This window comes from Typopeltis vanoorti, chromosome 18 (genome assembly GCF_054136105.1).
Source record: "Typopeltis vanoorti isolate ZY-2024b chromosome 18, IOZ_Tvanoo_1.0, whole genome shotgun sequence".
Lineage (NCBI taxonomy): Eukaryota > Metazoa > Arthropoda > Arachnida > Uropygi > Thelyphonidae > Typopeltis > Typopeltis vanoorti.
Genome location: NC_143566.1, coordinates 49,128,585 through 49,152,366, shown reverse-complemented (window position 1 = coordinate 49,152,366; position 23,782 = coordinate 49,128,585). Strand labels below are relative to the sequence as shown.

Here is a 23,782-nt window from a genome sequence, read left to right as displayed (position 1 = left end):
CTGTCTTTATTGCATGATTTATTCTTCGTGTAAGTTTTACATGAACATGTCTCAACGGTTAATAGGCTTTTCTCAGTGTTTTTTTTTTTTAATTTTATCTCTTAAATATTGTTGCCACATCATTCTGATTTCCCTTCCAGTAGTCACAAGTTTTCCATCTCCATTTATTAAAAACCGTATCTGAACTTTGTCGTGGTGCATATAACTGGATAAGTACTTTACTTAATCCTCCTCTTCTACTTTTACGGTATCCAGGTTATTCTTGGACTCCACAACCGTAACTCGAGGATAAGATAATTAACAATATGCCTACGAGTGTGTTCTGTTTTTGTAGATGCTTGTGTTCACGAGGCCGGTTTGCCTGTTCTGAAGGACTTAAAACCTCATTTTCCGGGTGATAAAACCACCTACTCCGTATGAGACCGTCTAACTCAGCTTTTGTCGAAAGAGACCAGGTAGAGGTTCCTCACGTCACGGACATGAATCGAACTCAGGTCTTTCCGACCAAAGGACGTCGTCTATATCGACTGAGCTACGGAGGCTCTTACCTGGATAAGTAAGATTCATTTTCTATTCCAAAGAGATTTCATAAATCTGTTTGGAATCTGTAACGAATTCCATCGCGCTTATAAGTCTGTCATTTACTAACATCGTGTTTGATTGGCTCCGCATTTTTCCTAACTAAAATGTATCTCCTCTGTTTTTCTTTTTATTTATACATTTTACGATAACAGAAATACTTTGTTAGTGCATCGTGAGAGGGTCAAGTGAGTCTTGTATGCGGGCAGGAGACTGCTATGTGGTAGCGCATGCGCAGTTTTAAATGGAATATTGCTCGATGAATTCACAGAGAATTTCAAAGATACTTTACTAGTGTTCAGGTTTCGAAATACTGACAGGTCGAATGAATCCAAATTTAAACCATTGTGTGTTTCTAATTTTTGTCCACGTAATTATATCATCTCGATTCCGAATCTATTAGCGTCACACAGTGGACTCGAGACCAAATGGTTCTTCCCATTAGAGAAGCATTTTGGATGTCCCCATAGATGCTATAAGATTTTTTAACCCTTCTCCAAAATTTTTTTCGTTCATCGGCAATCGAATAGTGCAGGTTATGAATTGTCAGTAAATCAGTCAGTGGTACATTTAACTTGTGTTCATCAAGATACTTTAAGCTTGTCGTTCCACAGACTCGACACCTGAGACTTCTAAATAATTCTAGTGAAGTCGTAAGATTAGACTACCGAATAATCGTATGAATCAAAGACTATGGGATAGAAATGCATTGTTTTAAGAAGTGCATAGTTCTCTCTAAAACCCGATAAATAAGTAATTTAAAAGGGTAATATAACATGTGATCAAATTGATATAAAATCTATTCATACTTTTTGAACAGTTCAAGGAAAAGACTACATTTGCCATGACATTTTGTTTTGTAACATGGATTGGTTTTAAATAAGATTCTAATCGACATCAGTGATACGTACATATTTAAATACATGCAAATATTCTTCGCAAACTAACCTTTACTTGAGAATATATAAGAGAACGTGTTCCACATATTACACGTCATGTTCATGTAGCCCTTCCCTCTGTCTCTTCTACAGTCACTAAAATATTCCCTTCTTCGTATTTATTTATCTAGAACATATAATTTCATATTCTGACTTTTCATTTAGGGGCACTCTTACCGTAAAACAGTTCAGCTCTGTTTGTTCATTACTTCTTTTGTAAAGCTGCATTTGACATTTTATCGCGTAGTCTAATCCCGGATTTTCAATTTCGTATGGTTGCATATTTAGTTGTGACTTTGCTACACAAGAATTGGTAACGAATAGGAATTCTTCATATGCAGAATAGCGAGCGATTCGTTTTATCCACATTTTGCAGTGCAATATTTAAACAGTTGAACTGTATTAGTAGCTTACCAAAATTATAATCAAAGGTAGTTTTTATTAACTTTATTCAAGTTCCACTCATAACGTTATTCAAAAATATGTTAATGTCTTGTATGTAATTTAACTCTATTGGGCTTGGGCTTAGTAAGCTATAAGGATCGTAGAAATATACATGAATTCCATGCAAAAGGCTGAAAATTAAATTTATTTGAAATATTAGGTTAATGTTTAATAATTAATTCATTTAAAGAAAATACTTCTTTGTCTTGCGGTTCTTACAATGTGCATTTATTTTAAAAGTACACAATAAGACAAGGAAACTTATTGAATCCTTCATCATTAGTAAAACAGGAAATGTCTATCACACATATTCGACACAGTCCTTGGCCACTTTCAGAAGGGCTCCATTTTTGCCATCCTTTAATAGTTTCATCACGGCTTCGGCAACATCAGAGGGACTGGAAGAAAAAAAAAATTAGAATAGGAGAATCACATGTGTGACAAATTTTCTAGCTGCATTTTTAATGTGTAAAATTACTTGACTACTATCGCAAACGTACACCTTTCATTGTTTCACATTATTTCACTGTTTGACATTATTCCATCATTAACCGTTGAAATTTCAAATAATGAGAACATGAAATAGAAAATATAATTTCATATTCTGACTTTTCATTTAGGGCACTCTCACTGTAAAACTTCTCAGCTCTCGAAGGCTTACCGAATATCTGGGTATTCTCTTTCTAAAAATGCAATTTCTTCACTGCTAAACTCCTTTATGCCTTCCCAGTACATGTCGGTCTTTATTATCGTTGGACAAATAGCGCACACCGACACTCCTGATTTGGTGAAGTAAAAATCACTCTGCAAAGAAAGAAAACAAAACAGTTAAAGTGTGTTGATTGTCTATTAATTTAGCAGGACGATAGTAGCTAACGAGTGTCATATTGAGAACACTTTAGTTAAATAATAGCGTACGTTTACTGAAATATAGTATGAAAAATATGAAGTGTTATCACAAACCAGTTAGGATTAACTACATATTATTATTCCCTTGTTAATTTTTCGTTCTTTCATTGCTGTAAATGGGAGTGATTGAGGTATTTTTCAGCACTTCTTACTCCTTGGTCTGGATTCCTGAAGCGCCGTTAGATTTCGTACTCTGACCTGCAATATCATCAAAGTAGGTTAGTTGGAATTATGTCGTATTCGAGTTACGTGGCCAGTATATTATGTTTGTAAATTGCGTGTGTTCTGACCCGGATTACCTATTTTGAGAAAGAGTTGAAAAATCCGTGTTTCCGTTAGGGAAACGTTAGGAAAAATTATAGGCAGCTAGATTTTGAGGATGATGGACTACACCACAATCATGTTATTTTATCTTGTTATAATCTGAATTCACCTGAACCTTTGGAAGCAAAATTTTACAAGTACTTTTTTAAGTAAAAAAAAGGAATATAATGTGAAGTTTTGCCTTAAATGTGTATCATTACTATCACGCTCATTACTATTGTTATAGTCGAACATCCTTCAAACAGTACATCTTCATACTATCAAATTGCCAATCCTTCCCATATTTCTTTAAGGACTTTGAATTTTTCCTGCGTTTCACACACACGCCCAATGTACTCTTCACCCATCAGAAATTTTTGATTTCGTATTTTACATACCCAGTCCATGCCTCCTCCTAAATCTAAATTTTTTTCCCAGCAAAGTCAGGGACATCGTGTGGCCATCAAATATCTGGCTTCAAAAATGATCATAGTTCTAGACCCAAAAATGCCGTTATTTCTGGGGTCTGTTATCCGAAACTTCACCTTCTGCTTTTAGCTTACGCCATTTTGCAGTTGTTTTGTTTAAACTGATTATATCTTTCCTGAATTCTGTAATTGCTCATCTTGCATCCATCATTTCACATACGAGTATCATTTTCTCGATTGGTGATCTGTTGCAGTATTATTATGAGTCCTTTTATTGTTTAATTAGAAACATGCGAGACCGATTTTAAAACAAGTAAAGCTTTGCTTAAAAAGCTGTTTTAAATATTTTTGAATTGAATTAAATAATAATGATATGTACATGTTAGGCCATTGATAATATTCTGTGAAAACTTGGCACTTCTTATCAAGTATGTTGTGGAAAGTTTAAGATTATTATTATTTATTACGTGACATCTTCAAGGAATCCGAGTACTCATCGCAGGAGGGCGCCACTCCACTCTCCATTACGCACATCTAACCGTCTTCTCTAATGCTTAATTCTCCCACTACACACAACTACCACCAACGCCATCCACCACACATTACTATCACTAACATTTTTTTTGTCTGTGAATTGTGTGATTTCTTTATTTAATTTGGAAAATATTTCTGATGAAATACAGTTTATTGATAGACCGATGTGCAATACTCTTCGTCGTCTCCATTAACACAAATATCCATTTTCTCCAATGAATAAATAAACACTTGAAAATGTCTACATATTGAACTACTTACTCCGAAATTAAGGGTCGCTCCAACCACGCCATACTTAGTTGCACTATAGATTGCAATATTCGGAAATGGAATCAAACCTAAAAATAAATTAAAACGTTGCTCTGTAAGCATGTTCACTTTTCTATGAAATTCCTTGAAGAGTTTATTATAAGAATCTGAATTTAATGAATCTTAAATGTCGTTCTACAAAAATGGAATTCTCTCCAGTAGAACAAGACAGGCGTCAACTATTCATATATAAAAATATTTTAAATAATGCATTGTGTTAAAAATAAATAGTAGATCAATATAAAAAGCTAAATTTTACGCGCTTCTTTTGTAACTTTTATTAGTACACTCTCCGCCAGTATGATATCAGATGAGTCAAGTATTTGGAACCAGTCTTCCTTAATACGACTGTCAAGATGTCAGTCCACATTTCGCTGTGTTTTACATGAATCCTACCTGATTTTCAATTTTCAAATTATTCTCAGGGTGACTTATTATAGATAACCCTTTTCTACAGGCGAACAACCTTTTCCTACGACATTCTCCTCAAACTACGTACAACATTTCATCAGCTCTCGAATTAAATACTCTTAGTGTTTTCATTGTTTTCATTACTGGCTTTTTTTTTAGAGTGGCATAGTTTCTTCACCAATTAAGAGGAAACTGCAGAGACCTCACAAATACCAGTTCACGATTAGTGTTTTGTATATAAATTCTACAAGTGCTCGTTGGATCAACGATTTCTCTCTCTCTCGAGTGCTTTTCACGGTCGAAGCATTGTTCGTGGAGGATGGTATTTCCAGTTAACATTGTGAACTTAGAGAACCTCTCTAAGTTCCATGTTCGTGGCATCACGAACAGAAGGCCAAACCAGGAAAAAACAGGACACCATAGCATAACACCGCCACCTCCGAATTTCGTACTCAGGGTTATGTAGTCTGGTAAGAGACGTTCACCAGGTCTCTACACTCACACCCATCCATCTGCTCCGTAGAAGGTGTAACGTGATTCGCAGTTCAATAATAAAGCTTTTCAAGTTTCCACACCAATGGATACGCTCTTGGCACCACCACCACTGAACACGACGCTGCATGTTGGTTCGGATAGCATGGGACGTACATATTGCATATTTCCTACCATGGAAACCCATCTTGTGACCCTCGATTCTGAATGTTTTTTGTGTATGGATTCGTGTTCCAGTTGATGCCCGGAACTCCGCATTATACGTCTTGGCTGACGAATGGTAGCTTTTACAAATTATTCGTAGCACCTTACAGTCATGTTTGGTGAGTGTAATTGGGTGTCTATATTGCAGCAACATTTCCGGTTGACTACCTGCGCTTCTATCACAGTATAGTATCACTGACTGTTGACAAATTGGGCCATCTCAATTCAACAATTCTCCGAACATGGCATCCTATGACAACGCCTCTTTCAAACTCTGTCAGTTCCCTCCTCGCAGCCACATCACCTGGAGACAGTTGCACTGTCTTGAGAGCATCTTATTCCTCCAAATTATACTACAACTGGTAACTCGTTACATGGCACGATGCATCTTGCTATGGGGATGTCCATTGACTTCTTTCCAAGCAGTAGACCCCAATCGAAATCCACATGAAGTTATTTAGTGAGAATTTTCCAATGATACCTACCCATCAACGTACGGGTAGAATACTTGGAGACAGATTTAATAAGACTATGCTAAATACACTTGCATGACCTTTATATCGTGACTTCTTGGGAAACCTGGTAACAAATATTTTCCCTTCGCACACAGAAGAAATATGTGGTTCATGCATGACTGAGCTTCCCCACACCTCATAAAATGTTTTCTGAAAGATGGATTGAACGAGGTGGACCAATTACACCCGCTTCGGTTATTTGACGAAAATGCTTTGTTTTTATTTGAGAGGCCATTTGAAATTATTGGTGTACTGTGCCAAAGTAGGGAAGGTTGAGGAAATGCAGGATTTGAACATGCATGCCGTGCCGTCAGACACTAGACAGAAACTTTCTGGTGTTGAGATGAGACTACTAATCAGACGTCTCAAACAGTTGTGTTGCTAGTAAAGGGAGGTGTTGTTTTCAATGTGAGATACGTTCACCCACCAGTGTTTCATTTCCAGTTACCAATGGATGTACGTTTATTTCTCGACATTTTACCTTTTTTCGGCATTGCGTGTTATTGACATTCAAAAAAAAATAAAAAAATACAGACCTTTTTATATATGAGGAGATGATAGTATAATTTCATCATTTCTCTTAAGATCCCATCCAAAGGGAGGGGATGAGAGATCGTTAAGTGTAATCCGTGGATCCGCTGGACTCTTCTGCGTATACCACAGATATTACACACACACACGACATATAAAAGATATTACATAATTGTCTGCACTTTGGAGTCTATGAAAACTCAACTCCAAATGTTAATATCATGTTTACTTTCATAAAATCTAAACTGGATTTTGAAATATTTGCTTTGGAACAACATTTATAGTGTTTCGATAACTGATTACCTACTTAAATATACCCTTCCGTTACTCTCTCTCCCTCCGAACTAGCTGTTTAAGTTAACTGAATTTAGTTATGAAGCGACTGCTTTTGACAACTCTTATGTTTAACTATTAATGAAATGTTTAACTTGAAGGCTTCCGTTCGATGTGACTTCAGCTGCGAATTACGTCAACGAAGGGATGCCGAAACAAATGATCAACTTTTGAAAATTGTACCAAAATTACAGACATAAACCTTTTTTGCGTCCTGTGACCGAATAGTTATAATAGTTCTTCCTAAAATGTGTGATAAAAAGAAAAAATGGTGGTAGTATTTATGAATAAGAAATAAATTAAAAACATATGGAAGATTTGATAATGGGCCATTGACAAATGGCCCTTGTGGTTTAGGAGTTAGTGTACACCGAAAACATGAAGAAAACTTAGTAAAGAAATATTTTATTTTATTTTACTTAATTGAGAATAGAAGTGTCATTCAATTCTTGCATGAATTTAAGGAATTAAAGAGCTTAAATTGTGGATTTATTGGATTTTCGATTTTTTCATTCTACCACTGCCTCAATTTTTTAATTTGTTAAGTAGGTGTTCAAAATTTCCCTGCGGAATTTGACATGAATATAGTTTCTTTGTATTTTTACCTGAGTAAGAATTTCAACGACATCAGATAAATGTTAGAATTCGTTAGTATTACCTGCTATGGAGGCTGTATTGATTATTCTTCCACCATGTCCACCTTGGTCTTTTCCCATGAATCGCATTCCTAGCTGAGTCCCACGCACCACACCTTTCTGGAAATAACAGAGACAGTTATAGGGCGGAATTTGAATTTGTACTTTCTTATAAAGAGGGATCCATTTTGGGGGGTGATTTAAGACAAATAAAGCTATCTGTAAATACGTTCTGAATTTAGGAAGGGGAAGATACTACTTTTAACGAAAAAAAAGACTTCTCTTTTCAAAAAGTGCATCACGTGGTATTAACAATAAATTTTATTTAGTACTAAACATATATATGTGTGTGTATTTGTGTGTGTATATATATATATATATACACACATACATATATATAAGCAGCCATTTATTATTATTATCGGCTTTCCAGAATACCAGTCCATCACAGGGGCCACCGTCGTGAATTGCACGAATTAGCACAAATTTCACTTTATATATAACTTGCATGTCATTCTACCAACAAATATGTTGCTGGTAGGTTTATATATAAGAAGAGAAAACCGAAATACTCGGAGGGAAAGAAATCTCAGATCTTCAGACAGGCTAGCTCAGTACTGAACAGAATCAACACAAATTCACATTAGATGAACGAATGGTGTATCGCAAGAATCGGGAAGCTTCCCACAAGTGATACATCAGGATATACAAAAGTCGTATGCTACAGTTTCTGAAGATACAGACAGAAATATGCATAGCGATAGTGGTAGAATATCTCAGTCCTCTTTCGTCTCACCTACACTCTTCTTTCTGTACATCAACGAGTTTATATATAGACCGCACATTCTCTTCGTAGTTTTGCTGACGACAGTATTCTCCATTCCTCTTCATTCTAGACATCTTGTAGTACTCAAGTGATTCAAGCTTCAAGATATTCCTTAACCAATATCTTAAATAGATCCCCTCAGAGGGCGAATGAAATTAATGTAGTGAACTTCAGTGATATCAAAACAGTCCTGGGTTCTTTCTTGAAAGAATGATCTTGACCTTGTTCCCTCTTACATGTAGATAATGTCACGATCTCCAGATTTAAGATCTTTTTCTTTTAAGTTTTATTTGACTTCGCATCAATCTTATCCTCTTATAACTGCCGCTGTGTCTAGACCGATGCGCAAAGTATACAAAATTCACCTCCCAACGTGTATATCCCTGTCGGCTGGCTTATCCTTATAGGTTGACTTCTCTATGTTCACTTGATAGTTTTTATTGATCTAAATCTTGTCTGACAAAATTTCCTGAAAACAATCTTATATAATTTAATGTCTAAATTTATTCTGAGCAGTTATTTTCATAAAACATTGTGCTTGAAATAACTTTAGGATAACAGATCAGAATAAATTAAAAAATAAATAAACATATTATGCGATATTGTTGCATAATACAATGTTTAAAGTTTTATAAAAATTAATACCTAAATATTCATAAAACACAGGAATCAGCTAAAAGCTTTGAATAATAAAAGGAAATCTATAATGTCGTAAATTATTTGGGTTCATAAGTAGCAAGTAGACATGCATCTACTTTTTCTTCATGAACAGATGTGTTGTCGGATTAATAAATCCGAGCGTTGTGGATTTTGTATTAGCGTGATTACTTCCATTAAGCAGTGGTGTTTCCCAGATAGCACTCCTTAATTCTGTTAATATTTCGTGTAAGTTTTTTTTTAATCTCCACTTTGATATGGCCTGATCATTATTTTCCATTATCCTTAATTCCTGTTCCTTTCCTCCTCATTCGTCCCTTAGGACGGGTTTAATTCCTCTATCAGAATAAAATGGTTCCTATCACATTGAGCGTCTAGGTAATGATGATGATCCCTCATTAATTTCTCTAGACATCCGAGACCCATTCTTCTCTGTTTCATGAACGTGTTGTTTCAGATAACTGTGAAAGAGACTTTCTATTAAGAGCACATTTAAACATGGGATTACACCTGCCTATAATGCATCCATAACGTTCATATATTTAGTATTATACCATCCTGGTTGGCAAAGTGCTTAGCGAATCCACTCTCCAACCGATGGGCTGTAAGTTCGAATCCTGCTGTGCACATGGATGCTTGCGATTGTCTTTAGGCGAAAGATGAATTTCATCGTCCGTGTGAGATCACTGCTTCACTTGGAGGCGTGCAGTGGCTTTAAAAACGTTCCATGTAAAAAGTAATATATAAAAAATACAAAATAAACTAATAAAAATCCTTAAATTGCTCAAGGTATAAATGGACTATAATGTTTACAAATAAACCTTTCGTGAGTGGAGGGAACATCAAACATTACTTACCAGATTAACATCCACCATCTTTTGCCAGTCAGTTGTAGTTATTATTCCAGCGTTGTTAGCCAGAATGTCCACTCGACCCATCTTTGCCATCACCTCTTGAAACACACCTTCAGATGAAAAAGAATACAAAAAACGAATAATTGATCATCTGTATGCTTGATTCCACTATTATCAAAATACGAACGCCACTCTTTTATTATTGGAAAGATTTGACGTAAACAAAATTTCAGTGTTTCCATTATAGATCTTATTTCTCATTCCCAGTTACTCTACTGATGAAGAAATTCATATTTTACCAATTTGTTATTTAGTAAAAAAAAAAACCAAATAGCGAAAGCATTATTTACCTTCGAATTCCTCGTCAGAGGTGACATCGCATTTCACGAACATTGCAGTTCCTTTTCCATGTTTCTCATTGATCTCGGCAGTAGTGGACTGACCTTTCTCCACGATCACGTCTGCTATACACACCTAAATTAACATCGAATATTTATTTTGTTTCTATGAAAAACAAAAGTAATCTGTTGATGTTTAATTTCGAAACCGAAGGTGATTTTATACTCTTATTTTATTTTATTTTTATTTTTTACAAAATTCCCTCTCACGTTGTGCATTTACAGGACAAATTATACTGTTATTCTTCAGTAAAGAGGATGGCTATCATTTTTTGAAGTCAAGTGGTTTCTTTCACTTTGAATTTACCATTGTATTTACAAAGAGCCTCCGTAGCTCGTTCTGTATCGGTGGTATTCTTTGATTGGAGGTCTGAGTTCGAATATCATCTAGGAGGCGAAGAACGTTTATAAGGTATTTTCAACTAACAGTAGACGGATGTTGTATGAATGTATCAAGGATTTTCTTCCAGAAACTTGGGAAGAAAAAGCAGTGTCCCTTAAAATAGGCAAATCCGCCGCCTACCTGAGGATCTCCAATTGCCAGATCTAGGCAGATTGAAATAACCGCCCTATCTTCACATGTATTACGTTTCAGATAAAACTAATTTGTTTAGTCGTATCATGTTACCGAACCTAACACGTTAAGAATCAGATGAGATTTCCTTTTAAGATGACGAAATCACATAAATTTATAAGAATAATTAATATAATAACATTTTATTTACTACTAGGATGGTTGAAGACTACTACGTCTTGCTTACAACCGTTAAAATTCCATATTCTCTTCAAAAATATTTGTAGAAGAACTCAGTTCCAATCTTAGCAGATTCAGGCTCAATTATGATGTGTGATTTACAAAACCTTTATTTTTTAACTGAAAACCTTTTCCTATTTATTAACTCTTCGGTTGTATTTTAAAGAAGCACTTTTACCCTAGCCGGCAACCCTATTAGATAAACATCTAATTCCTTGTTGCAGCATTATGATAGCTGTCAACCACTAATCGAATTCCGTCTGTGATTGGTACAACTTACAACAACTTTTCATCTGAGTGTAAGTTAAATTGTCATTTAGAAGTGTGAGGTTTTTTCCTAATGAAATTCCAGTTTTCATTCCGTAGAACAAACAAAGCCGGCCAGATGAATACATGAAATTAATAGACATCATACACCTACCTCATATAATTATTTGTCTTCTCTCTTAATTCAAAACAGTTTAACGTACGCCATTTTCTCATTTCTCTCCAAATCTCATGCGAATATTGGAGACGTTTTTTTTTACTGGAAATTTTTTTTTTTTAATCACCGCAAACAGAGTAGCTGACAACAAATCACACACCTTTACAGACGTGATACTCTCGGAACCCTAATTACTTCTGTGGTAATAACCAGATCTCCCACTATTATCTTAAAAGTTATTCAGACCAGGGTGTTTATTAATGACGACTCCACTTGAATGTTACTTCGAGGCATTCTACTGCCGATTTAAATAAGCTGCTTGCTGTATTATCGTCACTCGCCTGTTTCTGGTAGTTTTCATTTATCAGGATAACGCACCGAATATTTTGCTCACCGAGTGTATATTCGTTTCATGGCAGCATATCACTCATAGCTAAAAGCATTTTTAGAGCAACTTTTATTACTTGGTCGATTTCTTTCTTTTCTTAAATTTGATTTCGGATATTCACAGTTGACTGCCTTTGAGGAGATGCCTCATCATTCACCATAGGAGGAATTTCAAATAACAATTATCAAATAATCGCCTGATACAAGCTAAAATCTCTTCCGCAATGATCGATGAGCCAGAGTACGGATATGACCAAGTAAGGATTTGGATATAAACTGTTTTGTTTGAATTCAAACTAGTAGCGAATACTTCAAGTCTTCTGGAGTATTTTGTGTTTGCTTTGGTTTTGATTACAAAAGAAGTAATTGAAGGTTGTAGGGCCAGATATTTTTGAAAGGGATAAATGCGCCATAATACTTCTTATGCTCATGTCACTAGCCCCTCTAAATATAGCTGCGATTCCTGTCCAGCCGTGTAATTTATGATAACAGCATTATCCTAGAGCGATGGAATCAATAAGATATCTGTGCAGCTCAACATAATACTGTAATGGTCATTACATTTTCTTAACTTAAATCTTGCATAACACATTTTGTTTATTGTATGTAGACAGTATGCTCTACATCTGTACACTGCATTATTAAAAACAAGTGTGAGACCTTTGTATAGCTATAACTTCTATACTACACCGTACGAAAGCGGTTTTGTGTGGTAGAAGTGTATCAATGCATTAATGGTCGCCATTATTTTTATTTTTATTTATTTAGTTAGTTTTGTATCTAAAATGGACATTAACTCTCCTTGAACTTCCGTCAGTTATAAATTCTTACTGATTTCTTCACCATTACAACGGTCTTTTTTTTCTTGTAACCAATCAAACTTTTTTTTTTTGATATTAAAAAAAGGAATAAGTTTTGAGTAATTTTTTTCATTGTGATTATTATGAGATCTTTCAATTGTTGTAAATTTATAATTGGATTTATAAAATCCAAGTGAACTTGCCCATTACATGTTAAGGAAAATACGATGGGGAAACCAAATTTTCTTTGGTGTTTATGTTCCTATTGCCTTACGCCCAATATCCCGATAGGCTTGTTATAATTGAAAGTAACTAAACAAACAAAATAATATTAAAAAACGTTTAATTTTCTTGACCAAAAAGTTCTGGAAAAACTTTTATTGGGATTATATTGATCAAGTGTATATAATAAACAACTATGTTATACCAACTAGTTTCACCAACTAAGTCTGTTGGCATCTTCAGGGTACATTCCTTACATGGAGGAGGACTTCCGCTCCCGAATTTTTAAGGAGGCCACAACAGTTGCCCGCTGTACACAAAACCTTAATAGGAACCATGGACTAATCTTGCCCGTGATCTGGAAGACCCTTATCAGATCCTTCAACTCGCCAGAACTGAATTATAGTGCCAACTATAGAACGTTCCTAAATAACAAGTGAGATCATCCACGCTCTATGAATGTATTGTACGCGCTCTGTTCTTTGTTTAATATAATTGTAATCAATTGATTTTAGTTTGTAACAGTTTTTTACTCTTTAGTGCCTTACATCAGTTATGTACCCTGAAAATGCCAACAGACTTAGTTGGTATAACTTAGTTATTTATTATATACACTTGATCAATATAATCCCAATAAAAGTTTTTCCAAACAAAGTAATTGTATTGGCCGGAATTCAAAAGGATTCTTTGTTATATATTACATAAGAACTGCCAATGAAGAATAAGGAAAATAAATACAACCTATATTTATATACAACCTGTATATAAATACAACCAAAATAAATAAAAAAAATTGCTGAAAGAATAATCTTTCAGCAAAAAAAACAGTTAAAACTAATTTTGACACAAAATTTCTTCTATTTCAGTATGGATATATTTAGCATTAGCTTTACTACAATTTCCTGTTACATAAAATTTTCTGAGCTTACCTTGCAACCGTGATTGGCGAGAGCCTCGCAAATTGCTTTCCCTATTCCATTAGCACCTCCTGTGACGATGGCGACTTTTCCTTGGAACTCCATTGTATCGTGCAGTTCTGAAAATAGTAGAACTACTTTGAATATATTGAGATATATATGAAATGTACCTTTTCTGAATAATGGTAGCCAATGTATGGTTATGTGTAGTTAAGCGCTTGTGTGTCTGGGTGTTCACGGGTTTTTTTTTTTTCCCGTGACAGGCATTATTAGAGCTGCTTGTTTCCATTCTTCGAAATCGTTGTTTTCTTTTTTAAGTACAGTTCTTTAAGCACCAATCCAACATTCCTTAGAGTGTCGTCTGTTCAATTTTGCTTTATTCAATGCCACTTTTGTAAAAAGAAAACATTACTCGAAAACAGTCGAATCTTTTTCTCACAGATTTTGAATACCGATTTGTCCCGCTTATATTCGTCCCATTTGCTTATTAGAGACTTGTAATGACTGTTGCCATGTTTGGTCTCTAGAGCAAGTGTTCCGGATTCTGTTTCCTCCTCTCTCTTCACACATGCAGCAAGAATGCTGTTCTGAATGATATACCAATCACACTATAGGGGGCCCGTACCCTACCCCATTCGAAGGCACAGTAGAAAAACGGTTCCGCAGACCAGCAACTGATTAATGCATGGGACCGAACAAATTAGTAACGAATCTGGGGCTTCCCAATCAGGTAGCATCAACTTCTTCAGCCACGTATTTTGCCAGTTCGTAACTAGAGGAAGACCAAATACAGTTGCTGCGGGAAGGGGAGGGTATCAAGGCCACATATGAATAGGAGGAGTTCCCTCTGCATGGGCGTTTCTTTTTCGAGTCTGTCACCATTCATTGCATACCCCACTCCTTTATTTTCTCTTTCTCATCATATCCAATGAATCACAACCCGATTTTACTGAGGAACACAAAACAAGAATTAAGTCATAAAAAACAACAAAAATCCAATAAAAACCCTGAAATAACCAACAACATTAATTCTTATAAAACGTTTCCCAATCATCTTCACCTAATAATCAAAATTTGGCTTTTATTTTGATCTGCTTTGGCAGATCAAAATAAGAACATTTGATCTGCCAAAGCAGATCAAATGTTCTCTACTAAACCAACTGCCCTTTCCATATGCTCTCTTTTTCTCTCTATCGATCCACAAACGTACTTCTTCAGTTGCTCTGATCCAAAAACCTGCTCAGACCGAATAACAGAAATCATCCTTACATAAATTAATGCTTTCATTCCTTATTTCACTCCAAATTCTCAACCACCAACCATCGAAGCCTTTGTTCTAAAAAAATGTGCCAACGCAGAAACAGAAACTCTACATACCACGAATGGCTCAATACACCAAACCTCCAGCCTCACTTTGCGTATGCTGCATCTATCAACCGCTGTAAAAGAATCATCACTAAATGAAATGATAATTTTGAAAGGGCCAAATGCCGCAAACTCGCATCCTTCCCAAATGGCAGTCATTCCTTCTGGTCACTTTGAGAAGGCCACTGGACGTAATGTTTGCCCACCAATTCCTGCATTAACGAGCTGAGCAAAGTTCCCTCCACTCCACCAAGAAGGGCTTTCTCCATATCAGTCATAAAAAAGTCCAAAGGATCCTTAGTAACCTGAACACAAAGAAGGCCTTTGTTGTACGGTATTCCACCTACTGTTTTAAAAATTGCCCCAGAACTGACAACTATCCTGTATCATCTATTTATCCATCTATCCAATTCAACTGGAATCTACCCTACTCTTGAAGTACTTGGAGATCTACCAACTACTCAGTGATCAGCAGTACGGATTCCGCCACTCGCCATCTACAACTGATCCTCTTGCTTTCACCACCCCCGTCTGGACTGAAGCCATGGAAAAATTTGGAAAAACTCAAATGGTTGCCTTTGACATTTCAAAGGCATTTGATCGGGTTTGACACAGCGGTATAATTAGCAAACTGCCATCCTACCTGCCTTCTACACTCTGCAACTGGTTGCTAAGTATCATGGTGGGCGGATTCCTCTCCTCAGATTTCCTCATCAATGCAGAAGTATCCCAGAGTATTCCCCTCTTTCACCCACTCTCTTCCTCTTCATATCCTATTCATAGCTTTGCTGATAACGGTACACTATGGATGGGATCTTGTAGTGCTGAAGAATTAGAATCCTCAAGATTCACCACGACCAGTGGCCTGAACTACGATCCCCTAGCTATACCCTAATGGGGAACGGACAAACTTGTAGACGTCAATGCAACCAAAACTGTCCTCTGAGCTCTCGCGAGAAAAAAGCTCGCAACTTTCTTTCTTACCTTCAGTAATACCGGGATATCCAAACATGATCAGATTTTCGTTTTTTAACGGACCTATACCCCCTGAATTTTCCTAACATAAACACATTTCAACTATAGATTCTGCAGCAATCTTGGTATACTTCTTCCCCAATACACTACTTCACTTTTATCGCTGCTAACTCTATGCAAATTCCAAATTATTGCTACAATATTACAAATCACTCGATATTGCTTCCATGTTTGTATTAGGGCACCAAACGTCTCTCTAAGATTCCTCGATTCTATCCAGAAGAGTTCACTCTGTTTAATTAATCATCCCTCTCTCAACACATCCACTTTCTCACTGACGTTCAGTTTCAGCTTTGTGCCTCTTCTACAGATGCTCTCATAGAAAGTGCTCTACTGAATTGACCTCGATAATTCCTTCAAAATCATTAGAACAAGAGCCACTGCTATCCAACAACCTTTTACAGTCCATCTGTAAACTAATCGAACCAACTTCCAGGCCTCCTCTTTTATTCCATCCACTTCTGTTCTTTGGACCAGTCTTCCCCACTCTGCCTTCCTTAAAGATTACAATCCTCAGCTGTTCAAACAAAATGTGAAGATATTCCTCCTTTCTTCTTTAACTCTTGCCCACACATGGCACGTGCTTATTAGGGCTTGTTGCCTTTATGAAGTCGATCAGATATATAAAACACGTTGCCATTTTATTAACTGTAATGGATGTTGCCAATACTAGCTGATAAATCATTATCATTCTAAGGGACTGTTCCTGTCGCTATGTTATTTACCCTCTTCCAGGTCATCCTATTTCTTAATTTCCTCTTTAATAGTTGATAACCTCTTTCGATTGAACTAAACACCTCTTCTGAGAATGTATATTGTATGCATACGTGTGTGTACAATATATATATAAAAGAAGGGGGGAAGAATAAAATAACCTAGTTATTTTTATTACTGTCTATAATGAACGGTTGTTTTATTAGCAATAACTGTTATTTACTGGATAAAGTTGGCGTCACTGAAACTAGGAGACTCTACATCTCAATAGATATAGACGATGCCCTTTGGTTGAACAGAATTGTATTTGACTCCGTCAACAATAACCTTTATTAATGCTTTTCCTTTGAATATGAGTTAGCCGGTCTCGTACCGTGTGGGAGGAATTTTGCTGTCGACAACTGAGGTTTCGCTTTATGCATAACCGACAGACTGAAGAGCACACATGTTGTATGATTCGATCTTATTACGCCACTCTCGAAACCTGCCCTTGATGAGGTGCAAAAGTTACTCAACTCTGTTATCTCTTTAAAAAAAGTTACCTGTTTGATAAGTGGATAAGGCTGATTGCTTTCTGTGAAGACAATCGTTCTAAATGATAGATAACAAAGTACTCTACAAACTTCTGTCCTTGAACTACTCGTAAGGATAACGAATAAGCACCCTTTGTTCTCTTTTTAATTATCTCTTTTATATACATTTAAGTATATCATACATTCCTTTGGTAAGCATTATTCGACTTCTCCGAATAGTAAAACAAATAAGTTTTTCGTGCGACTTGAGTTCCTTTTTCCTCTGATATTATTATTATTATTATTATTATTATGAGACCTCCAGGGAGTCAGAGACTCATCGAGGGAGGCCACATACTACACGCACCAGCTATCATACTTATTCTTGAATTCAGTCACACTGCTTGCACTCACAACATCCAATTGCAATCCATTCCAATCACGTACCACCCTCTGAGAGAAAATCTAGCCCTCACACCCTTCTTGGCGGCCTTCATTCTCAGCTTCCATGGATGCCCTCTCGTCCATTCCTCACCCTCCATAAATTTAAATATTCCATCAATTGAAATCCTGTATGATCCTTCCAGAAGTTTGTAAGTCTCAATCATATCACCCCTCTTTCTACTGTTTGCTAGTGTCTGCAGTCTACAAATTCTCAATCTGTCTTCATAATCAATATTTCACAACCCTGATATCATTTTTAACACTATTCTTTGCACTCTCTCCAACATATCAGAATCACAACGGAGACCAGACCTGCGCACAATAGTCCAAGTGAGGTCTTATCAAGGCCTTGTAAAGAGGCTAAATAACATCCTTATCTTTACATGTGAACGTTCGTTTCAACATTTCAATTATCTTTTGAGTTGTATTTGCAAACTTTGCCACATGGCCCCTAAACTTCACCTTCCTCTCTATTAACACTTCAAGATCCCTAGCCTCATCAGTTTCTTCTAGCCTAATCCTATCATTATAATAAGACATTGGATATCTAATCATGCCGAAGTGAATAACTTTACACTTACTGACTTTGAATTGACACCATTTTCTCATGCCCACAATTTCAGCCTATTTAAAAATCATTCTGCAAAGACTGCATATCAGCAGCATTCCTGTTTACCCTACCTATCTTTGCGTCATCAGCAAATAACTGTATGTCACTTGTCAAATCCTTCCCAATATCATTCATGTACAGATTGAATAACAGTGGACCAAGCACTGATCCTTGTGGTACACCACTTGTTACCTTAAACCTTGCAGACTCAGACCCCCCGTATACCACTTTTTGATATCTGTCAGTCAACCATCCTCTTATCCATGCTAATATTGTATAACCCAAACTCATTTTCTCCAATTTATGCAGCAGACTGCCATGCTGTATTCTGTCAAAACCTTAGGAAAATCAAAAAGGATCATGGTGTATCCATTCTCCTTGTCTTTTTCAATAGCAACATTATTACTGATTGTGAGTAAGTTGCTAAAACATGACCTTCCCTTAGTAAATCCATGTTGTTCATTGCAAAGTAGATATTCACTGTCAACCCATTTCTGAATGCGGACCCTAACCAATTTTTCCAAAATCATCACCACCACTCCTGAGATAGTAATTGGTCGATAGTTGGATACACCGGTCTTTGCACCACCCTTGTGCAATAGAATTACCATACATTCCATACAACTGAAGGCAGAATAGTTACATCTTTAACTGAAACGCCCTCTGACACTATAATCAAATCTAACACTCTTTGACTCCGAGTTCCTTCTGTCTCATGCTGCTTGAGGAAGCTGTCCCGCAACAGTTCAATAGATGCATTTTCATTCTTATGAGATTCTACTGCTATACAATCAAAATTTGGATAAATAAAAATTCTTACCTGAGAATTGCAGTTGAATGTTTGAAATGTAGTCATTTTTAATAACAGTGTTGAATTCTGCGTACTATTTATTCACATAAGAGACGCGGAGATAATAAAAGCCTGTTTAGTATATACCCAATAAATTAAAAATGTATTTAGCTGCTTTTCCTATTAGTTCGTCTAAATAAGGTTTTAGCTCGTGCTTTCTTTTACCGACACTCTCTCCGCATAAATATTATAATAATTTGTCAAAAGTCGGAAGGTAAATAAATAAAAAAAAATAGGATAACTTCATCAAGATGGAGAAATCCGCAAAACACAATATTTTGCACAAAAGTTTAGTTAAAAGATTCATAATTTTAATTATTAGTTAAAAACCTGTAGTTTATTGGTCTTGGTTTTATTGAAATATTGAAACATTTCTCTGTAACACAGAATTACTGTAGAATTGTAAAAACATCAAGATATTTATGAAATAAAAGTTAAACTTTTCTGTCTGATTTTTCTTTAGAAATATCTCACTTCCCTTGTCCTTACCTTACATAACACCCTAATTTCCAAACAAGCTCAGATATTTTCTTTGTCTACTTACACCTCGCCATTCTTAGAGACCAAATACTAAATATATTGTATTTTATATTGAAACCTCATACTTCTGTTGGTAAATACTCAAAATAAAATAACCCACCAAACGCGGACAATCGGATGTTTTCTACAAAATAAAAGGAAAGCTTGCAAGTCTGTTAAGAAATTTAAAAAAATTCCGACTTTATTGAAATCTTTCGTTACATTAAACCCAGAGTTTAATCGATAGTCTTCAGTTCAGAAGGAAGTCCGACTTTTTATATTTTCAGAGGTTTTTGTGGAAAATAACGTTAATTCATGATATATTATATACAGTATATTATCGAAAAGAGCTACATGAACGCCCCTGCCAGTGAACAACACTACGTAAATTTGAAACAGATGCAATAAAAATGAATAAAAGTCTGATTACCTTTCTCCTCAGCACTCAGCCGCAAAGTCAAAACTTATGTACCGGTTTTCTATTGTTTTCAGTGTGATAAAACCGGCATAAAAGACAAGGTCGTTGATAGCAAAACATTAAGTAGAGCATTGGGTGCTTGAAAATTCACATGATGTTGACAGATACGGATAAATTCAGCTTTTTGTAGCATATTTATTATAAAATTATGCAATGAGAAGAAAAGTTGAAATGTTGCCCTTTTTTCTGATTATTACAAATTAGAATAAAGGGGAAGAGCTGAATTGAAATATTGTCCTTTCTTTACATAGTCCATTCATTTTAATAATCGTTACCTCAAAGTTGCTATTACCACAATAAAGTCTATTAAATTAATTGCCCCCCATCAGGCAATTCAGATACATTTGTGCTATTCGTAGCACTAGAGATACTCGCAACAGTTTGCATATTAATTATTCTCAAATTAACGGCGTTTTTGCAATAGGAACTCGAAAAATGTCTTCTAGAGGGTGTAGGTAATTCATTGTTCGGTCCGGAAGCAGCTCTTCCGCGAATAATAGCAATTTTCTTTTCGAATGTTTACCGATTTCTCTAAAGATGCTTGAAAGAAATCAGTCCTCCAGTGTTTCAGAGTTATAAAAAGCAAGCATGTAGTCATTACTTATTGTCACATTGTACGTCCATCACAATTCTCAACTATTACAACCAGGTACTTTGAGAAAACGCAAATCCATCTTCTCCCTATTTAATACGTCTCTGAACGGAAAAGAAGAATCCGGACAGTTTACTGATTTTTTTTTTGTTATTTTTCCATGATATAACGGGAACAGCACACAGTCTTTCATTGGAAACACTCGAATATACAAAAATGCAAATCAGCTTCATTCTTTGTAGAAGCGAACTCTCTCTCTCTCTGGGAGAATCAACTCCTAGATGATGCATCCCTTAGGGGATTCATATAACAAAACAGACACATCTACCAGAAGGACGAACGACACACACACACACACACAGGGTTGTAATGAGAGAAATGGCTTTTAAGCACACTGTTAGGATGATAGTTTATTCGTATATTGTGCAAGAGGTCACTATAAGAGCACTTCTACGATTAAACTAACTGCAGTAAATCAAAACCGAATTACCAACCATATTTCTCTCCTTACTCAAATTCTGTATGGTTTTAGCACTTCGCTTTGGAACCGTTCCCCTTCCTGCATCCGTTGTTTCGACTTATTTAAACCTTCTGCTAGTAAATCAGTATCTCATCATCCATAAACATCCAACGCTATTGCAATGACATGAATGAGTTGTCTGGGGATATACTAGATGAAGTGCCAAGGGGTTGAATGATTGCGGATGAAAAATATAGAAGAAAAATAAAATATTTGCTGTAGCCTTTATTTTCCTAAAGAAAATCTACAGTAGGAAAAATCTGGTAAGTATTGGCTAGAAAACGAAAAACGAATTCGCTGCTTATATATTGACATCAGCAATAGTTCTTAGTACTGTCCATCTCTGAACAACCCATCTATTTCTCCACAATCACCTGTCACACTTACACTTATCTCATCATTACCTGATCCTTAATGATGTCAATTTATATAATTTAGAGAGATTATAGGAAATTCTTTCCCTGGCCAGTGTATACCAAATACCTTCCTGTTGCAGGTTGTCTCCAGGACATAAAAATCTTTTAATATTTCTCTAAATTTATGATTAAACTGGTCTTCTGGGATCGCTTTTAATTCCCTCCTTTTCTCTCTCATTCCTTCTGATAACTTCACTATTTCATTATTCTTCAGTAGCTGTCACCACTTCCTTATTCTTGTAGATCGATACCACGAAACGTTTTCTCATATATAAAATATTTTACCTTCATTTGAGAAACAATCATGGGTAATTAAGAAAATTTTCATTTATATTTCAATGAGGGACTGGAGAGGCAACTGCAATTACTTGTTGTTTATAACCAAATATCATGATTTAAGTGTTGTGAGACTTCATTTTTGTTCGTATTTAGTTTTTAATTGGTGATGTAAAATATTTGGCTGAATATTTTACAGAACTAACCAAGTGTGTAAAACATTTGTTTGATGATTCGAATGTGATATTTCCTCCTTCGTTCATATTCGAATTAACAAGGTGTAGACATTTTTAGACTCCTTGTTTAAAAAAGAACGTTTCAATTGCAGAGTCGAGTGTCAAAGTCTATATAAAAAAGATTGATAGGCAACCCACTTCATCCTTGGCTGTATAAGCTAAATACATGGTATTTAGAAATACCATGTATTTAGCTTGTATTTACAGTAGCTTTTATTATCGTTGAGATAATAATGATTACACTCTTATTTTGAGTAATACTCCAAATATTCATCAAATAGTGTCTTATCCTCCAAATCTAAATTTTGTCGTGGTACATATTCCTGGATAAGTACTTTACTTAATCCTGCTATTCTACGTTTACGGTGTCCAGGTTATTCTTGGACTTTGCAACCGTTACTCGAAGATAAGGTGGTTAGCCCTATGCCTCTCGGTGTGTCCTATGTGTGTAGATGCATGTGTTCATGAGGCCGGTTTGCCTGTTCCGGATGTCCAAAATCCCTACCTCGGTGTGAGACCGGCTAACTCAGCTTTTGTCGAAAGAGACCAGATAAAGTTTCCTCAAGTCACCGACGAGAATCGCACCCAGGTCTTTCCGACCTGGCTTCGTTTGTATCGACTGAGCTACGGATGCTCTTACCTGGATAAGTAAGATTCATTTTCTATTCCAAAGAGATTTCACAAATCTATTTGGAATCTGTAACGAATTCCATAGCACTTATAAGTCTGTCATTTACTAATATCATGTTTAATTGGTATCCTCTCTTTTCCAAACTAAAAAAATCACTCTTTTGTTTCTTTTTTTGATGCATTCTACGATAACAGAAACACTTTGTTAGTGGGTCGTGAGCGGGTCAAATGAGTCTTGTATGCGGGCAGATGGCTGCTATGTGGTAGCGCATGCGCATTTTTAAATGAAACATTGCTCGTTGAATTCATACAGAATTTCAAACACACTTAACTAGTGTAAAGTGTTTGAAACATTGACAGGTCGAATGAGTCCGAATTTAAACCATTCTGTGTTTCTAATTTTTGTCAAGATAATTATATCATCTTGATTCCGAATCTGTTAGCGTCACGCAGTGGGCTCGAGACCAAATGGCTCTTCCCATTAGAGAAGCACTTTGAATGTCCCCATGGATGCAAAATGATTTTTAACCCTTCTCTACATTTTTCCACTCATCGGCAACCGAATATTGCAGGTTATGAATTGTCAGTAAATCAAGGAACCACTGACAATCAGTAATTGTCAGTGGTACCTTTAACTTGTGTTCATCAAGATACTTTAAGCCTGTCGTTCCACTGACTCGACACCTGAGACTTCTGAATATTTCTAGTGAAGTCATAAGATTAGACTACCGAATAATCGTATGAATCAAAGACTGTGGGATAGAAATGTATTGGTTTAAGA

General features: G+C 35.9%; 1 protein-coding gene across 1 annotated transcript; it reads right to left on the bottom strand.

The window, feature by feature from the left end:
* Positions 1-2,128: 2,128 nt before the first annotated feature.
* On the bottom strand, positions 2,129-20,342 carry LOC150096652 (15-hydroxyprostaglandin dehydrogenase [NAD(+)]-like). The gene is made up of 8 exons (XM_090408414.1): positions 20,284-20,342; positions 13,817-13,923; positions 10,253-10,376; positions 9,906-10,012; positions 7,589-7,685; positions 4,397-4,473; positions 2,623-2,765; positions 2,129-2,359 (listed from the first exon to the last, which is right to left on the bottom strand). The coding sequence occupies exons 2-8, from the start codon at positions 13,907-13,909 to the stop codon at positions 2,263-2,265; spliced, it is 738 nt and encodes a 245-aa protein (XP_090264540.1). The 5' UTR covers positions 13,910-13,923; positions 20,284-20,342; the 3' UTR covers positions 2,129-2,262.
* Positions 20,343-23,782: the final 3,440 nt, after the last annotated feature.

Coding starts and splice junctions, on each gene's coding strand:
- LOC150096652 (XM_090408414.1), bottom strand. CDS start 13,909: ATGGAGTTCCAAGGAAAAGTCGCCATCGTCACAGGAGGTGCTAATGGA. Junction 4,474..7,588: donor CAATACAGCCTCCATAGCAG/GTAATACTAACG, acceptor ATTTATTTTTAG/GTTTGATTCCATTTCCGAAT. Junction 2,766..4,396: donor GAGCGACCCTTAATTTCGGA/GTAAGTAGTTCA, acceptor CTTTCTTTGCAG/AGTGATTTTTACTTCACCAA.